Source organism: Pelobates fuscus, chromosome 8 (genome assembly GCF_036172605.1).
Source record: "Pelobates fuscus isolate aPelFus1 chromosome 8, aPelFus1.pri, whole genome shotgun sequence".
NCBI classification, from domain to species: domain Eukaryota; kingdom Metazoa; phylum Chordata; class Amphibia; order Anura; family Pelobatidae; genus Pelobates; species Pelobates fuscus.
This window is the reverse complement of record NC_086324.1, coordinates 166,140,988-166,159,942: the sequence shown is the minus strand read 5'-3', so window position 1 is coordinate 166,159,942 and position 18,955 is coordinate 166,140,988. Positions and strand designations below refer to the sequence as shown.

The window sequence follows — 18,955 nt, the reverse complement described above, 5'->3', positions numbered from 1 at the left end:
ATGCATCTCTATCTACATTGGCATTTAGCAATAGACAAATATACATAAATCCCCAATTTTACAACAGTATTATCTCTCTTGTTACTTCCCAATCTCTATGTGGATTGTACCATTGGTTCTGAGACAGATTAATGGGTGTCTGTCCCCAAAGATATGGCTTATCAGAGTGTGCCTGCTGGATCTGTGAGTCAAAGGACAATGGTCCAAAGGCAGGATGCAGGGTAAATGTTCTGGTGTAGGGGGGGAGAGAGAGCTAGGATCAGCTATAAATGCAGAGGATCAGTTATATTTATCACAGAGAGCATGAAGAATTCAGCTTTGCGCCAGAGGAAAGGAAAAGTTGCGATGGGTACAGAGGCAGCCAAAAAACACCCTGCAGGTTGGCATCGCTGGGAGGTGAGCAGAAGACTCTAATGTCTGTGGGACCTTAGATTGTCAGCTCATAATGTTACCTATTTTGATGATGGACCTGTTATGATAGTTTATTCCCTAAACAGCAAATAAAACGAAAGCCGGAATGCAAACTTAAGGCTGAAATATTCAATTTGCAGGAAATTCAAAGAGAATTTAATGTTTAGGCCAAAAATAACCTAATTCAAAATATAGTTAAATTTGAGTATTTTTTAAATTTTGTCTATTTTAGACTAAAATGTAAAATTCCCTGGTGAATTGCAGACAAGTCAATGGTTTAGTAAGTAACTCTGTTATTCCCAGAATTGGCTGTTGTGCAGAATCAACAAGTGAGCTGAATATGATTCATTAAAATCAGAATTAATCAAATTCTCTTTTTGGCCTTAATTTAAAAAAAAATATATCCCTTTGCAATATTCCACAGATCTCAGTTTAGGGAATATTCCTGACCAATCCTGAGCAGGTTTGCGAGTTGTGCTGGTTCAGTTTTTGCATCTTTGTGTTTCAATGTTATAAAGAAAAAGGGATAATAGACCACCGAATGATTCTACAGGAGCTTAAAAAACAACATTTCATTGATTGCCTCCTACAGCATAATTGAGTTTACATTTTGTAGGGCAGCCCTTTTCATGTAACGTCTTCCAACATGTAGTGTTGATATGGGTCCAGGAAATTCTGTGTGAGCTGAACATGAAAATGAGTATAACATAGACAATTCAATCGAAGGGGCTTCTGCTACAGCAAAAATGGATCATTGGAAAAAATAAGCTGTTAGTACTGTAAAGGCAGAGCGGGTTTAAAATCTATTCTAAAAATGTTACGCAGCAGCCAAATAAGCAGTATTATATTATGACTGTCGTGGCAACACAGGGCTGTTGGCACGTGTTAAAGAATTTACTTATTTTGTGTTCTGGAAGGAGCAAATCAGATCTTTTATCCAGCTGTGTTTCTAGGTAACGGACGGGAGTCTGTAGAACACAGCCAGCTGTGGACTGCGGCTCCCATGGTGCTCAGCCAATCCATTAATCTTGTTGACAGCGCCCAGAATGTGACAGCTCCCTCTCTCCTCTCTCGCAGATCGTGACCGTCTGCAGCTCTCTCTTCCTGTTGCTTTACATCTGGATTTATTACGAGAATTTCCATTTCCACGTCACTCACTTCTACGCCCAGCTGGGATATCCAAGGGCCCAGCACCTTGTGGGGCAGCGATACTTGAGAGGTATAAAATATAAATTAAAATCTACTAGTAAATGCAACATGACCAGAAAGAAACTGTCTGCAAAGTTCTTAAAATTACGTAATTTAACATTGATTTTTCACCACAGACCCTAAAATCTATTTGAAACAGGGTCCATAGCCTAACTGAGAAAAAACAGCAATTTTAAATACAGATTGCAGAACACAAAAAAAAGAGAATGTGTTTTTACACAATTTCCATTCTTAATTTATTCATTCCTCTTTTACAAAACCAAATGAGGGAATCAAATGTAGAGATTAAATGGAATTTATAAATGGACTGTGATTCTAACCTAGTGGTCACTTTTTCATAAGAGGTTTCTAGGTTTTATTATTTGTATTAATAAATGGAATTCTGTTTTCTGAATAGAAGCAAAAATAACTTTTTATTGTTACATACAGTAAATGAGATTTTAAAAAAATCATTAAAATGACCAAATATCCCGCCTATGGGTGTTTATAATGAACCAAACGATATTCCCTAACATGCAATTGATACCGGAGAAACTGACGGAAGCCGAGCACAGAGAGATGGACACAGGTTTCTTCAGGAAGGAAGAGATTCTTTATTCGATTCACCGACCGGGACTCAGAGGGACTAATGTCACCAAAATACAACAAGATCTGAGCCCCGAACAATAGTGTAGGTCCCTTATATAGGCATGTAACTCCTCCCATAATAAGCTCCACCCACACATACTCTTACCCAATCAACCGAACAAAGACTAACTTCCTGTTTGACCACATGGCTTGTCCAGCACAATGGAGGAGGGGAATACTATATCCTGTATTCTTGCACATGCTCCGTACACTACTGATTGTATCTTTGCCACGTGCAACCAACCGACCGATACATCAGTATATGCACGTACACATACCACGTGGCAATCTCGGCCTACTAAATTTATTTTTACCAAAATTCCACCACACAATCAGAATGTAAACATGAATTATTTATGAGGGCAAAAAGTCCTCGTACAATATGTACTGCAAGGTAACCAGCACCAAGAATCTGAGTTTTGCAGAGCTTCACATACTGCAGTCACAGCCTGAAAAAAAGTCCTGTAGCGACGTCCCATTCTCTGTCTAATTCGTGGAGGCTTTATTACAACCCTCTGCTTTGTGAATGGCATTTACAGTCTCTCTGCAGAGACGCAGGGTGGATTGATTAAAGAAGCGATTATGGGCCACGTTTTATTTTGTATTGTTTTGTAGTGTAAAACAGACATTGGCACATGTATTCATAGCATTGACAGTGATGGGGTTTAGTGATATACTGATATACACAATAACATTTTCTTTCTGTGAAGGAGTTGGTGTCCGCAGGAATCCAGATCTTGCCGCACACTGGTTCAGGTGAGCTGGGCCTTTCATTTTGGAGTTGACACTGATGTTACTAGATTGACTGGTTTGCCCAAGGCTTGTTCCCCAGGGAGCCGTGTTACATAGCCGGCGGGCACCGCAATCACAGGGGTCCGCAGGGCGACCCCTGCAACCACAATAGTTCTGCCACTGAGAAGCGGGTAGTCTCATGTACCCCTAGAAATGAATTAACTCTTAATAGAACACTCGTTGAGTGGGCGGCAGCACTGTAACACGGCTGTGTAATACAAAAGCAAATAAAAATATAAAAACTCTTAGGCTGCATCAATGGCTAAAGTATAGATAACATAAATAAACAATACAATACCAAAATAGTTACCTGTGCTCTAAACGCAATGTACAGTTAAACAGATTATCTGTTTTTTTTGGAATATCTAGATATAATATCAGGATTTCATTGGTTAAGAGTCTGTCCAAGGTGTCTGTCCTTACTTTTCAGAAAGTTTACATTGCTACATAGTCGCACCTTTAAGTGCAGTCACTCAGACGGCCACTAGAGGTGCTTCCTATCTCAGTGCTGCACAGTGTGAATGTTCCTTATAGAGATTCAACGCGTCTCTATGAGGAGAAGCTGATTGGCGCAGAGTTTTGCCACGCATGCGCAATAGCCTCTCAATTCTTTCCTATGGGAAAGCACTGGATTAGCTGAGGTAATTAACACTGCTGATCACAGCCATGGAGGTGGGGCAGGGGGTGACGGGTGAATAAATATGAGTAAATTTACCTTTCCCGGGCGATCAGAGCGGGTCTGGCCACCTAAACAGCCACACTAGGTCACACTTTAGTGTCAGGAATACACTATTTAACTACATGTTTGTAATCCCGACACTAGAATGTTGATTTAACGATAGGATTAAACAGACATATTCAAGGTCAGGTAGGGACACGTAGTGTTTATTTATGGCTGTGTTGGAACACATAGTGTTTATTTAAGGTGTTTATTTAAGGTGTTTATTAACTAAATGCTGAATTGTACTGATTTAAAAAAACTATTAAGTTAATAAATCCCGTTGTAAATTTAGAGAAATGCCACTTTAAACCAGGTAACTGTAAACTGCTTTTTATACTAGATGTACAGGAGAAAGCTTTCGTTTAGATCAGCAGCAGTAACAGAGTTGTTAAGTCTGTATTCTCATTTATATATTATTTTCTTTTTGTGTCTCTCCATAATCTTGCAGCCGTGCAACTCAGAACATCATGTATGCCGGCTCCACACAGAACCAAACCCTGGACATGTAGGGTAAGTAGGCCGAAGCGTTTTTTCATGCCACTAGCTGCCATACTCTTATGAATGGTTATTATGGTCAGTCTGTTTCATAACTGTGTGGTAAAAGTTAGGAATAAATTGGTGGTAGTGCAGAGCAGTTGTTGCAATCTTGCAAATATTAAAGGAACACTCCAAGCACCATAACCACTACAGCCCTAAAATGTCCCCAATAAGCAACAATTTATTACATTTTTTTTTGTTTGTTTGTTTTTAATGCATTATATAGATAATGTTTTAAAAATCATGAAAAATTCAAATGTATCTTCTAAAATCCTGAAACTTCAAATCTTAGAGAAGCCAAATCAAGGTACCTCTCATTCTGGTCTCCGGGGTCTGCTTTTACTCTATATACTCCAGTCCAGCAGAAGTTTATAGAATAAGCCATTTGTCCACCAGCAACATTTCCACTTATCGAACAGGATGAGAGACATGTTCTATAATCTGATAGCAGCCATACTGCTGTTACATGCTGACCGACATACTGGGCTGAGTTTTGCGGTCAGCAGAGATGCTCATAGAAAGATAGAGATCGAACTGACTCATGAAAGGAGTCGAGGCTGTGTGACTTTCACAAATGTCACTCATTAATGCAAAGTTGTTATGGTGCTTAAAGGGCCCTTTAAGTCTGATAGTCTGATAGGTAGGAAAATTGCTACTCAATTACCAGGGATTTGCTTATCTCTATGATCTAACCATTACACAAAATTAAGCATTGTATATAGTTTATGTGTTATTGCAGAAAAATATTCACCATTTTATAGCACCTTTTTATGAATTATTCAGAGCACTGTTAGTACACTGTGCTCGTGTTTTCAGTCTCTTTAACGAGTTGGCAACTGTGAGCCGTGTAATGTAGTGTGTGGCCAGGTCAGAGGAGGTGTGCCCTCTCAGTACGAGTAGTGATATTTCTTTGGGACAGAGATTGTCATTGCCATGAAGGAGGTTCTGGTGGCAAGAGCTTCTGACTACTGATCATGGAAGTTCTCAAGAAGAAGGACTAGTCCTCCAGGAAGACAAGTCGTGGTCTGATAATAATAACAGTGTAGATGTGCATTCTCCCTTAAAGCAAATATGTACCTTCAACCTGGACATAGTAAATAAGCTGTAATTTGATTGTGCAATCGGATGCTCTCAGTTAACCTTTAAATCACGGTTACTTTCCATATTTCCTGCTGGGAGAAGGTAGATGAAGATACAGGTACGTAGACTGTTATTCACTAAATGGGTTGAGGGGGGAAGGTATTTTGGGGGGACACTGTAACAGCACCTACACAAAAAATCCAGTCTAAATGCAAACAAGGTGATATTAAGGCTTCTTAATATCACCTATCTTTAGTGTTGTGACCACCACTTTGTCACATTTTCCCAATATCAGAGGGTCCTACACTAATTTTAACATGGGACACAAACATTCTAACTGCGATACTTATTTCTTTAACAGCTTCAGCTTACAGAGACTCTCCTCAATTTATGTTTTCTAGATTCCAGTGGCATTGTTAGGTTACATGCTTTCATGCATCATTCAGTTTAGGCTGTGCACAGATTGGTCTGTCTGGTTTTTAGAATCCTGTGATACTGCTTGGTCTACCAGCAGTTAGCGTTTTGATCCTCTGGTGTAGGTTTCAATCCCCTTCTGAGCACTGCTCATGTACTGACTCATATGCCCATCGATCTTGGAGGCTATGATGCCTAACAGGATCTTCCATGTTGCAGGTGATTGGTCAATAGTTGGATGGTGTTGTGCCCTTGACCCAAGTGAAAAATTCCGTACTGATTTCTCATTCGTAATAAGAAACCAGGCCATTGACAACAGGGCTCTCTGTGCACAGACGTTCATCCCAACTCGCCATCTCTCACAGAGGTCCTGCAGAAACATTGGACTTTGATAGATACAGTTCATTAACTGGACATTTTGGTGCACAAAGGCAAGTGTAACCAATTCTCTAACTTTTTTATTAATACTGGATTATTATTATTTTATAGCACAATAAATTAAATATTCTCAGTGCTTTATAATTATAAAATGGGGAAGAAGTAAAGAATATCCTGCTCAAATGAGCTGACAATCTATGCGGATTTGAGGTAGGCAGATATATATCATTCAGTATCTTGCCCACAGACACGTACCTGGTGAGGTGGTCTTGCCTGGGTTTCTCGGTTGTAAAGAAGTGGTTACCACCACTCTACCCAACTGGTATATGGCTATGTGCTACAAATGCCTGGAATCTGTCACCTGTGGAGACATGTTCCCAGGAAAGATGTTTCACTACCCACATTCTGGCTAAATCATATCGGACATAGAATCACTTGTGCCACAGTTAGTGTGAGTTACAGAAATGTGTGTCACCGTGGTCTATTCTGTGTGGGCAAGACAGTGAATGAAGTTAGAGAAAGAACCCGGGGACATCTGAGACGTTTTTTTGGACAAACCGGGAGCTCGACATTCTTTAAAACTGGACATCCTCTATTGTCTCTCATGTTCGTGGGGTTAGTTCACATTCCGTGTTCTCGGACAGAGACACTGGGCTGCCATGTTGAGAAGCCTTTTTGGATCCATGAATTGTACACTATTGCTAGGTTTGTCTTGCTAATATACATATCTTAATACAATATTGTCTTTTCTTCTGAGTGACATTTCAACTGTTACATTTCAATGTTGTTTCTTGAGCCTCAATGTTCGACTAGTTTAAGTTGCAGCATTGTAGAACATGTATTAGATCGCAGTACGTTGTGATATTTTGTTTCTCGTTAATGGCTCTGCAGAATATTCACTGCATTTATTCACAGTGTTTGTCACACTCATTTTGTGGTTTCCACTACTACCTACCAGTTTCTCAATCTTTTTCATACGTGTTCGTAAAGAATCTGTACGTAGCCTCTTCATTTTCTACCATGACACTGTTTTACCAAAGCCTCTATTTCACATGTTTTCGTTTAACCTCTTTTTTTCATTCATCCTCTTTCTTATTTTTACCTTACTCTCTGTTAATGGTTTTCAGTGAACGTCGTCTGTCCGTGTTAGGACTGAAACATTGATTATCCTATCGTAATGCATTTAAATGCTAGATTATTTTTACCCGGTATATTTGTATATTTATTTATTTATTGTTCAGGGTTTTTTGTGGGGTTTTGTGTTTCATTTAAAAAAATTAAAATAAAATAAATTCATTTTGTGAGCTTTGAAGGTGGCATTTAGTGAGTGAGTGCTCACTAATATATATATATATATATATATATATATATATATATATATATATATATATATATATATATATACACATAATTTTATTTATTTCTGCCACAGTAAGATAAATTATTGATAAAATAATGCTCTTCACCAGTTATGCCAATCTACACAATGGTTTCCCATCGTAAAGTAACTGAATTGCGGGGGGAAAAAAATCTAAGTCTGTCAAGTTTTCATTGTGGCTGTTTTAGCCTATAATTTGTATTTTACCCTAATTCCTGACTATTCACACTTTTATGAATCATCTTGTGTGATAAATAACCTTGACAGAAATATATAGGTAACTGACATGTTACATGTAATAACATATGTGTGGGGGAATGAGTGCGTAGTTTTAGCCAGACAACCCTGTTCTTTCCCTCTGTGAAACTGAAAATATAACTGTAACAAGTGTATTGGTAATATTGCTTAACTATGCTAATCTTAAAGTTTGTAACCTTTTTTTAATTAAAGGGATATTCTATGCACCAAAACAACTTTAGCTTTATAAAGACATTTTGGTGTATAGATCATACCCCTGCAGTCTCACTGCTCAATTCTCTACCATTTATGAGTTAAATGACCTTTCTTTCTGTTTATACAGCCGTAACCACACACCCCCTGGCTGTGACTTACACACACACACAGAAAAATGAGTATTGCTTTTTTCAATCAGATCTTACAGCACAGTATGTTTACATTATAAATTATTATCTTCTGCTTTGTTAATTGAGCTTAAATCACACACAGGAAGGCTCTGCAGGCTCTTAACAGTTGAGATTAAAAAACAATAAAAAAAATATATATTAAATTAGGCATACTGTGTATTTACTATTTAGGGAAATTTAAAAATATATATTTTTCAGGAAAAGTTTAGGAAGGCTGTGTGAGTCTCATCCAGGGGAGGTGTGACTAGAGCTCTATAAACAAAGGGATTTAACTCCTAAATCGCAGAGAATTGTGCAGTGAAACTGCAGTGGCATGCTCCATAAACCATGTCATTTTTAACAGATGCATCTGGTAACAAAATAAATAGTCCATACAACGTCCTGTAGTAATAATATATACCCACAAGATGGTGTTGGTAATAATTAGATGAGCAGTCTGAAAATAAAGCCTTGCATTAATGATATTTAGTCACCAGATGGCGTGCAGAATAATAGTGCAAATATAAAGTATTTTAACAAGGCTGTAATAATGCTATTTGGATACCAGAATACAATACAAACGGCAGCAGTCAGCAATCCTGAAGTGATTTTCAATGTCACAGTCACTAGAAAAAAATTGAGTGAAGGCACATCAAAGAAATAAGGTTGACAGAGGATCTTCTCCACGTTATGGACATGTAGGAGAGAGAGAAAGTGTAATAAGTGTAGACTGTTAAAAAGACAGTGCTGCGCTACACATAGAACCACTTACAAGGTTGTGGTGGTATAAAGGCACATCAAATCCCAGATGACTAGGGTACTTGGTATCAATCCAGTAGCACTTCTAATTGAAATCAAAGAGCCCTCTCTTTAGTTTCAAAATGTATTGTAAAGTTATAAAATAAACATAAATAAAACAAAAGATAAAAATAGAAACAAACTCCTACAGTGGTCCAAACCACTAGAGAGAGGGCTCTTTGATTTCAATTAGAAGTGCTACTGGATTGATACCAAGTACCCTAGTCATCTGGGATTTGATGTGCCTTTGTACCACCACAACCTTGTAAGTGGTTCTATGTGTAGCGCAGCACTGTCTTTTTAACAGTCTACACTTATTACACTTTCTCTCTCTCCTACATGTCCATAACGTGGAGAAGATCCTCTGTCAACCTTATTTCTTTGATGTGCCTTCAATCATTTTTTTTCTAGTGAGTGTGACATTGAAAATCACTTTTCAAAAATACTTTAGATAATACACTATGAGATTTATCTCTTTCCTACTGTAGATCTTATATTTTTTATATATTCTGAGAGTACTGGAAGGAGTCCTGTTTTCGTTAGATTCTACAGTGTGGGGCATTACTATATAGGTAATTTCTTCGTTTGTGTATTACCTCCCCACTTTAAGTCTTTTCCACTTGTAACTGAATAGCAATCCTGAAGTGCAGGAAATAAGGTAAAATCTAAATAAATAGGTACAGTGAGTCTGAATAAGGGGGATAGCATAGTACTTAGTTTCTTCTTAGATACAGTCCTTTTGAGGAGGAACCAACACCAGCACAGAAGGTTCTCCCCTCTGCAAGACTATAGGAAATAACCACAGTCAGACTGGGATCACCAGAGTAGCTGCCGAGAGCAGGATTGGGCAGCTTTACAATAGGTGGGCACCGGAGGAGCTGGGTAGTGAAACAAGTTTTACCATGATGTACTGGGATCGGCGATGCAGGGAGTAGCACAGTGCCAAGCAGGTTAGAGAAACGCTGTAGGCTTTCTCCAGGAACCAGAGTAATAAAAACAAGCAACCACAGTTGCTCCAGCACAGGTGTGACGGTGAACTCCCTTATTAAACCTGGAGGGGAGGGAGTGTATAGATAATTTAACCCTATTTGTAACACCAAAACTATTTCATTAAGGTAAAGTTATTTTGGTGCTTAGATAGTCCCTTTAATATGTGTTTGCCATTTTTCATCTTTTTTTTATTTTTTTCCTCTATACTCTTTTCCAACAAACATTTTGGAACTCACCAGTAAAACCTGGTTCCAACATGTTGGTGGAAACCACTTACTGTAACAGCACCAATAAAGATGGAGAGGGCAAAGGTCAGGTAATATAAGCAGGAGACACAACCGTTGGAAACTGACTATAGATTGTCTTCTCTAGGAATGGATGTCAAGGCGTATCTGCACCGAATTGGTATTACAGCTACCCCGGCACCCTCTCTTGTTGCCTTACGCAAGTTACACCGCCAGCACTTACTATCCATTCCTGTTGAAAACCTCAGTTTCCACAGTGATGAGAACATTGCTCTGGACCAAGATTTTCTGTATGAAAAAATCGTGGTAAAAAGACGAGGTGGTTGCTGTTTTGAAAACAATGGCCTTCTCTTGTGGTTGCTCCAAGTATTGGGATACAAGGTATTTGTGCTGTCTGCCAGAGTACGAGACAGGACCACTGGTTTCTTTGGTCCTCCCACCCACATGGTCCTGACAGTAGAACTTGAGGGTAGGTGGTGGCTTTGTGATGTAGGATTCGGAGAAGGAATTAGGGAGCCATTACCTTTAGTAGCTGGGTGGGAAGAGGAGCAGGAATGTGGCAAATTTAGACTACGAGAAAATCAAGAGGAATGGGTTTTGGAGGAAAATAAGGACGGCACTTGGACCGGCCTTTATAAATTCACGCTGGAAGAGCGATGCTTGGAGGATTTTAAATGGTCTTCTGAATATCATCAGTCATCCCGAAGTTCTATCATTTTCTGCAAGACTTTCTGCACTCTCCAACTCCCTCGAGGAAGACTGACCTATGTCGGGCACAAGCTGATCAGCACCGAGTTCATTGCAGAACGGGGGAAGGTGAAAACCACACAGCATCTCAAGGATGACGAAATCCTCAATGTGCTCAGAGATCGGTTTGGGATTGTTCTAAGTCGAATGTTTTTCCCAAAGGATGAGAAGATGTTACCCTTAGCCTATGCGTAATGTCCTGTATCCTTATATTACATTTTTTTTATTTCACACCAACTGGATAGTTTGTCCATGGCAAGCATGCAAGGAGGACTGCACAATTGGCAATATTTACTAACTCAAAAATTGAGGAGAATGCTGGACTTGGAGAACATCTAGAGATTGAGATTTTTTACTCTTTAATTTTCTGCTCAGCTCTCTACAATTCCCAGTTTAATGATTTACCCTGTTAGTTCCATAATATTGTTTTTATCATGCTTAATGACATGCTCATATAAAATCTTGGTTACTTAAGCAATATAAATACGTATCATGACAAACAACTGATAAAACAATCTGACAATATTAGAAGACTGTGCGTTGATCATCACAATTAAAAATAATTCTTTAGTACTCCCACACACCATCTATTGCATTTTTTGAGAATCTGCATGCTGTATGATCACTAATCACATATTCATAATGAACCGAAAACTGATTTGCAAAAATTGCATTCTCATAAATACACAGCTTGGCTATTTTATCTTAAATTTCAATATTCTGTCAGATATATTATGGTAAGATAATCAATTATCGCTACAATTCAATACACTAATATTCTGTTTCATAACCCCCAACAGTGGCATCCCATCTTATGATGCTCTCTCGCTATACTTTCACGGGACTGTTCCCTGGTGTCCCCAAAAATGTGAGCCGCTAGCAAAGTTGATATTGTGGTTCAGGAGCCTATAATCTGGACTGTCCCTCCGAAATCGGGAATGTTGGTAGGCATGACTGTTTTTTAATCAATCCAAAAGGTGTTATATTCATTAAACTGAGACTTTTGGAAAATGCACAAGTAAGTAGCTACATTTTAACTAAATTAACCTTTTATATTAAAATTTGTATTTCCCCTCTCACTTATCCATAATTCCAGGTTTAGTGATTGTATGCTGTACAATTCATACAATTAAGACCCACTTGACACAAGATGCAGGAAATATAACATGTATAAAATAGATAGCAATGCATGAATCATTTCCAAACATGGAGGGTGGGGGGGGGGGGGGGGAGGGGGCGGGGTACCTTCTTATAATTCATGCTCTTGTACACAGAGTAATGTGTAGACCTTCTAAATAATTAACACTGAAGAAATACAAATAATGGCTTAAAATCATATGGGTTTTACATTTGGAAACCTTGCTTTATAAAGTGACCCTCTGGGCCCCCACCCCCATTTTATGTCCACCTGTTTTAAAGGAACACTGTAGGCACGGTAATTGCTTCCTCTAATTGAAGTGGTTATAGTGTCTGGAGTTCCCCATCACCATCCTTCCATTCAGTGTTAAACTGTTTTTAATATTTTAATGGTAAGTCTCATTCACACCATCCCCTCTGTGCTGCTTGGGTAATGAGGGCGTATTACCCTGAGCAGCAATGGGAGGCTGTGATTGGATGATAGAGTATGTTAGCCACATTCAGCCTTTCACAGTGCCCATTGCTGGTATAAATTGGTATGGCTACAAGAAAGTGTGTAATCTCTGCATTAGACCCACCTCCAGTGGGGGCCGTGCTGCTCAAAAAAGGTTTACTATAGAAATGAGAGACAGTGCCATGTACACCCCTACAATTGATCTGGTGGGTAGCGGTGTCTTGGTACATCCCTACAATTGATATGGTGGGTAGCGGTGTCTTGGTATACCCCTACAATTTAACCTGGTGCAAACATGGCCATATTGGGCGGCCAGTTTCTGTATTAACATGTTATTTAGATTGTTATCTATTGTTATTATTGGGGGGTCATTGTACGTGGGGGATGTTAATTTTAACAAGTTCTGTTGGCAATGACCCCATTTGTTATTCCTTAATTCATTTATTTATAATTCAATAAAGCTGTGGACTATTATTTCCAAAACTATGACCTGTGTCCATGTTTTTATGGGGGTTGGGTAATGTTGGAGCATAAGCCGGCAAATCCGACTGTGCGTCTATCAAGGTGTTTCAGCCCAAAAGTATATTTCCTAATGTGATTTATGAATCACACTGTTACACCAAACCTTGATTGAATTGAAAGTATTGCATGCATTACATTAATATTTATAGACCACACACCATGCTGAATTACCCATTTACTTTGCTGCATTAAACCAGCACCCACAGCATTACCCTCACACCTTGCTGTGTAATTAACCCCAAATATTGTGATTTAAAGTGGTAGTATCAAAAATTGAAATGTAACTTAATTTGAGGTGTTAGTTTCTTTTCCATTATTACAGGGGCTCAGGGCTCACAATGAAATGGTGATAAAGTTAGAACCTGGTGCAGCGGACCACATGTAAACCGACCGGTTACTTCCGCTAATTCCTTCCCTCAGCCTCTCTGCAACCACTTACAGTATGAAGTCACCCATCCCTCCTCCTCCCCCCCTCCCCCCCCCCCCAGTAACTGGACGAGACACAACTTTGGGAGTACAACACGACTTTATTACGCCACACACAGCTTTTATGCATAACCCCTTGTGGGGAAGGGTTCTTCCCCACAAGCAAACATAGGTTTCCATCCCAGGATCCTCTGTGCATGGGAGCCCAGGCGTGGGAAAAAGGGACCTAGTGTCTTTGCCTCCCAGGCACAGAAAGCCCGCCAAGATAGCCAGTGCTCCAGAAGTGTACCCACCAATCTTAGGAACCCCCGCACAGTACATTTAACCAACCGGTTTCCGTTCATGAGGTTCCTGTGCAAACCCTCGGCAAGGGACACTATAGCGTTAGGAATACCGTGTTTCTATAACTCAAATTAAAGCCGTGTTTTACATATTGCACCATTTTTTTTCCCCTTTTTGTTTGTTACCCTATTTAGAAAAAGCAGTGGCTATGGTGTTTACAGAGTCCCTTTAAAGAAACAGTCTACCTACCATAACGCCTACTAACACGTATACAGCTCAGCTTTGGTTTCCATAACCAGCTGCAGCTCAGTATTGGTTTCCTTTGCCCTGAGTGTCATGTTTCCTACTGCTGTCTCCCCTCTCTATATCCGTCTATTTTATTCAGCTCTCATCTCTTATTTCCCAGTTTTTCCCCAATGATTTTGCTCCAGGTTGGAGTCTTTTGCCTTTGATCATGCCTTAACGTGTCTCTATTCCAGCATCTGATTTCCGAACCTGATTCCGTGCCTGATACTGTATCCTGATTCCAGGACCTTCTAAAGAATCTGGATTTATGTACCTGTACAGATTCCTGACTCCTGGAGGATGACGCTCGGTTTCCAAATTCCCTGCCTATGGCACTGCTGCAGTCTGGATCCTTTATCTGATAGTAGTATTCTCCCAGGGATTCTACATTTGTAATAGGCTCAGTCCATGTTAACCCAGAATATGGATTACAGTCACACCTTTATTAAAGGGGGAACATTCTCTGGAAATGACAGCATTCAATAAAAACACCTATAACTTGTGTTAACCTTTTTTTATGTGTGATATCATTTTCTTTTTAATATATATTATAGATCTAGCAATTGGCATTAATCTTGCTTTATGTCTGGAGTCTGTCATATTTGTGACAGTTTATAAAAGTGCAGATTTCAATAGAAATTTTAGAATTTAGGGCAGAAACACTTCCCTGCTTGTTAATCAGCTCCACGGAATTAACAGAAGTAGCAGGCACACTGTGAAAATGTGTTCCCACGGCTGCAGAACTGAGGGCCCCTTAATGAAACACCTCTAATTGGGGAAAAAACGGGGCTTGCAATGGATGAACACAACATATCTGCAATTTTTGCAAGCTGTAATTAGATGTACCCCCAATGAAAACATGCAAAAATAAATTGATACATGAATTTAATCCACTGAATTGATTTAAAAACATTTTTTTTTCAATTGAGTGTTCCTTTAAAGAGTTAACGCTGCAGAGAAAAATCTCAGTGAGTTTCTCACAGGCCCATCTTCCTGCATATCATGTTACAATGTGTAATTTCCGCTTTGTACACGCTGTGAGTATAAAGGGTGTTACATGACCATCCCGTGTTTTCCTGCTCCAGGATCTCAGGTGGGTTTAGAGCTGGGCAGGGCATTGTATGTTTAATTTCTCCTGTGTCGTGATTCTGTATTCAGTTAGCACATCTCCTTAACGACTAATGATGGTCTACGTTATCATAACAATCTGATTTGGACGTATTCCAAAGGGCAATGTCTCGTTCATTTAATATCCACTTGGATGTACGGAGCAGCAGAGGTTCAATGTAAACTGAACTTTCCTCGCTGGCACAAGATCATGAGATTCAAATTTTAAATAATTCCCTAGGTCTGCCAGGGATCTAACTGAATATGCCCCCTTGCCCAGCAGGGGTTACTTTTATTGAGGCAATAATCTTGCTTAATTCAGTGTACTTAGATCCCTCTCACAGCTGCTTGGTTAAAGTGACAAGCTTGCTATCTGCCGTTATTGATTAACCTTCATAGTCATTGTTTTACAATATTAGCAAGGTTAGATACAATGTCTCCAGCAGAAGGGTCAGTCCAGATCCCGAATCTTATAACACATCTTCTGCAGGAAGCAATGGGTTAACCATAGAAGGTTGGCTGAAGACCTGTTGTTAAAGCTCCAAATACATTAATCCCATTAACTTGCTGAAATACCATTGGTTTTATTGTCAATCACTTTTTTTTATTGAGTCATGTGCTTGACAATAGAGTATGCCAATAGTACAGTGAATATATATATATATATATATATATATATATATATATATATATATATATATATATATATCCAACCTGTTCTATGTTAAATTTTGTATTTATTGTGTATTAATATCGTTTTTGTATTTTATTGTACCCTAATGTATCAATGCAATGATTTGTGGACCCAGGACATACTTGAAAACGACAGGTGGGTTTTGTTCTTTTTTGTGAATCTTAGGAAGGATACAGGGATTTTTGGTTAGATAACATTTGAGATAATTGAACTTTAGTTTTTTTGATGATATCATTTGTTTTTCCTTTTTCAAGTTAAGTTATGAGTCAGTTTTTTATATTTTATATTTTTATGGTTCATATCGGAATAAGCCTACTCATATAAACATAAAGAGAAAAATGAAACAACCAGCGGCCACTTAAACAACAGCTTTAATATCAATACTGCAACATTGTAAGATGAACCCACTGGGAGCTTAGCAGACAAGAGAGACAAAAAGTATAAATTAATAAAATATATATAGGATGTAGGCCCATCATTCAACACCAGGGTAAGGGCTCAGCCTGTGCCATCCAAGCGGGATATACTACAGCCAGTGGTGTACACACAATCCATGGGGCCCTGGGGCGAAACTGCTCCGTGGGCCCCCCTACTCGCCTCTCTCCCCTTCCCTCCCCTCTCTCCCTCGATCCATGGGCCCCCTGTACATACACATACACACAGATAGCACCCCCCCGACAGACACACACACATACAAACACATATACATACAGAGACACAGACACACACACAGAGAAACACACACATACAGAGACACACACACACATACACAAAATGTTTTCTGTTTCCTACCTTTTGTGACTTTCTCTGGGGTCCAGTGGGGGCTCAGCCTGCTGACTCCCTCCTCCTTCCTGCTGCCTCCCGCGCGGGCTCTGATAGCTGGGAGGAGTGACCGGGGAGTCACTTCCTCCCAGCAGTGATGTCATCACAGGGGGCCCGGTTGCGCTGTTAAAACGCCCAGCGCTGACCGGGCCCCCTGACAATTCATATCCATCGGGTGGCCCTGACAGCATGGGCCACCCAATGGACCCCTTGGACGGCGGCCCCGGTGGTTTGCTGCGCGGGCCGGGGCCACAAAACGTGGCAGCTGGTACCCGGTCGCAGGGGTCCGCAGGGCGGCCGGGCCTCCTGGAGTGATGGGCCCGGTCGCAGCTGCAACCTCGGCGACCGCGGTATGTACGCCACTGACTACAGCGGTAAAGTAGGAGTCTCTTAGTTCTTAGTTGGTCTCCCACTGCCCCAGGATTTTTTCCAGATATTCAATGTTTGCCTAAACCTTACCATCCAGACATCAGTTCTCTACAATTAGAAATGTAATGAATACAGTTATAACCTATGGATAGTGACATGTGTGGAGCAAATTTGGAAAGAATAAGCACTTATTGGGTAGACGACTTGTGTTAACAGATGAAGGGTGCTCACTTCTATATATTCTTTCTAGGAATGGATGTCAAAGCCTATCTCCACCGTGTCGGTATTACAGCTACAACAGCGCCCTCTGTGGCTGCCTTGCGTGAGTTACACCGCCAGCACTTGGTATCCATTGCTTTTGAGAGCCTCAGTATCCACTGTGGTGAGAAGATTATTCTGGACCATGGTCTTCTGTACGAAAAACTTGTAGTGAAAAGACGTGGGGGCTTCTGCTATGAAAACAATGGCCTTTTCCTTTGGGTGCTTCAAGTATTGGGCTACAAGCCACGTGTGCTGTCCGCCAGAGTAAAAAACACATTTACGGGTGTGTATGGCCCTCCATTCGATCACATGATTGTGACAGTAGAACTTGAGGGAAGGCAGTGGCTTTGTGATGTAGGATTTGGAGAAGGGATCAGGGAACCTTTACCTTTAGAGGCAGGATGGGAAGAGGAGCAGGATAATATTGTGTACCGGCTACGAGAGGATCAGGGAGAATGGTTCTTGGAAAAAAAGAAACATGGCAATTGGAGTGAACTTTATAAGTTTACTCTAGAAACCAAGCACTTTGAAGAATTTAAAGAAATGTGTGAATATCAACAGACGTCACCCAGCTCCATCTTTTTCTGCAAGTCTTTTTGCTCTCTCCAGCTGCCCCGGGGAAGGCTGACCTACATGGGACACCGACTGATCCAAACAGAGTTTACAGCAAATGGTGAGGTGGTGAAGGCTACGCAACAGCTCAAGGACGATGAAATCCTAGATGTGCTTCGGAATCGGTTCGGGATTGTCTTAAATGGAAAGTTTGTCCCAAAAGATGAAGAAATATTACCTCCAGCATTTGATTAATTTGCTTATCATTTTATAACAGGTGCCTTATGGCAAAGCTGCAATAATGCAAATGTATGCTTTTGTGCTGTATTTTTAAGAATGGAGTTTCAATTATTTCAGATTACTTAAATGTAGGCAGTCAATGTAATAAAGCAGCAGGAAATGCTAGCAGAATGCTTGGTTGTATAGCGAGAGGTATTAGCAGTAGAAAGAGGGAAGTGTTCATGCCATTGTACAGAACACTGGTGAGACCTCACTTGGAGTATTGAATGCAGTACTGGAGACCGTATCTCCAGAAGGATATTGCTACTTTAGAGAGAGTTCAGAGAAGGGCTACTAAACTGGTTCATGGATTGCAGGATAAAACTTACCAGGACATGTTAAAGGATCTTAACATGTATAGCTTGGAGGAAAGACGAGACAGGGGGATATGATAGAAACATTTAAATATATAAAGGGAATCAACACAGGAAATGAGGAGACAATATATTCAAAAGAAGAAAAACTACCACAACAAGAGGACATAGTCTTAAAAAGGAGGGGCAAAGGTTTAAAAATAATATCAGGGGTACGGGGCCGGCCCGCCATGCTGACCGGTCGCATGCAGGAGAGGCTCCAGAGAAATCTGGCCTCTTAGGCTGCAAATGTAAGCTTTTCAACCAAATGCAACCTACGAGATACTCACACGGATGTGGCAGAGGTAGCAGACCCTGAGATCGGGAGCTTCGGGCCCCCTGTATGAGGCTTTGGAAGCTCCGGCCTACCCAGGAGAGGAGCGGGTTGGACGGCCGCCAGCATGCTTTCCTTCCCAACTGCCACACACCGACTTCATGAGACGCCTGCCGGTCCCATTCCCC

The 18,955-nt window shown here is 40.2% G+C and overlaps 2 protein-coding genes across 4 annotated transcripts; both read left to right on the top strand.

Annotated features, from left to right (window-relative positions):
- The first annotated feature begins 346 nt into the window (after positions 1–346).
- LOC134570978 (arylamine N-acetyltransferase, pineal gland isozyme NAT-3-like) lies at positions 347–11,161 on the top strand. 3 transcript variants are annotated; one of them, XM_063429007.1, is made up of 5 exons: positions 347–396; positions 1,489–1,630; positions 2,958–3,003; positions 4,209–4,270; positions 10,331–11,161. In XM_063429007.1, exon 5 carries the CDS (start codon positions 10,333–10,335, stop codon positions 11,143–11,145), a length of 813 nt encoding a protein of 270 aa, XP_063285077.1. In that variant the 5' UTR covers positions 347–396; positions 1,489–1,630; positions 2,958–3,003; positions 4,209–4,270; positions 10,331–10,332; the 3' UTR covers positions 11,146–11,161. The 3 variants fall into 3 exon arrangements, with proteins under 3 accessions (XP_063285077.1, XP_063285076.1, XP_063285078.1); XM_063429006.1 differs by lacking the exon at positions 347–396 and having other exon boundaries at positions 1,378–1,630; XM_063429008.1 differs by lacking the exons at positions 347–396; positions 1,489–1,630; positions 2,958–3,003; positions 4,209–4,270 and adding an exon at positions 9,601–9,626.
- A 3,932-nt stretch (positions 11,162–15,093) lies between these two features.
- Positions 15,094–18,146, top strand: LOC134570976 (arylamine N-acetyltransferase 2-like). Its single transcript, XM_063429005.1, has 2 exons — positions 15,094–15,149; positions 17,299–18,146. The coding sequence occupies exon 2, from the start codon at positions 17,301–17,303 to the stop codon at positions 18,114–18,116; it is 816 nt and encodes a 271-aa protein (XP_063285075.1). The 5' UTR covers positions 15,094–15,149; positions 17,299–17,300; the 3' UTR covers positions 18,117–18,146.
- Positions 18,147–18,955: the final 809 nt, after the last annotated feature.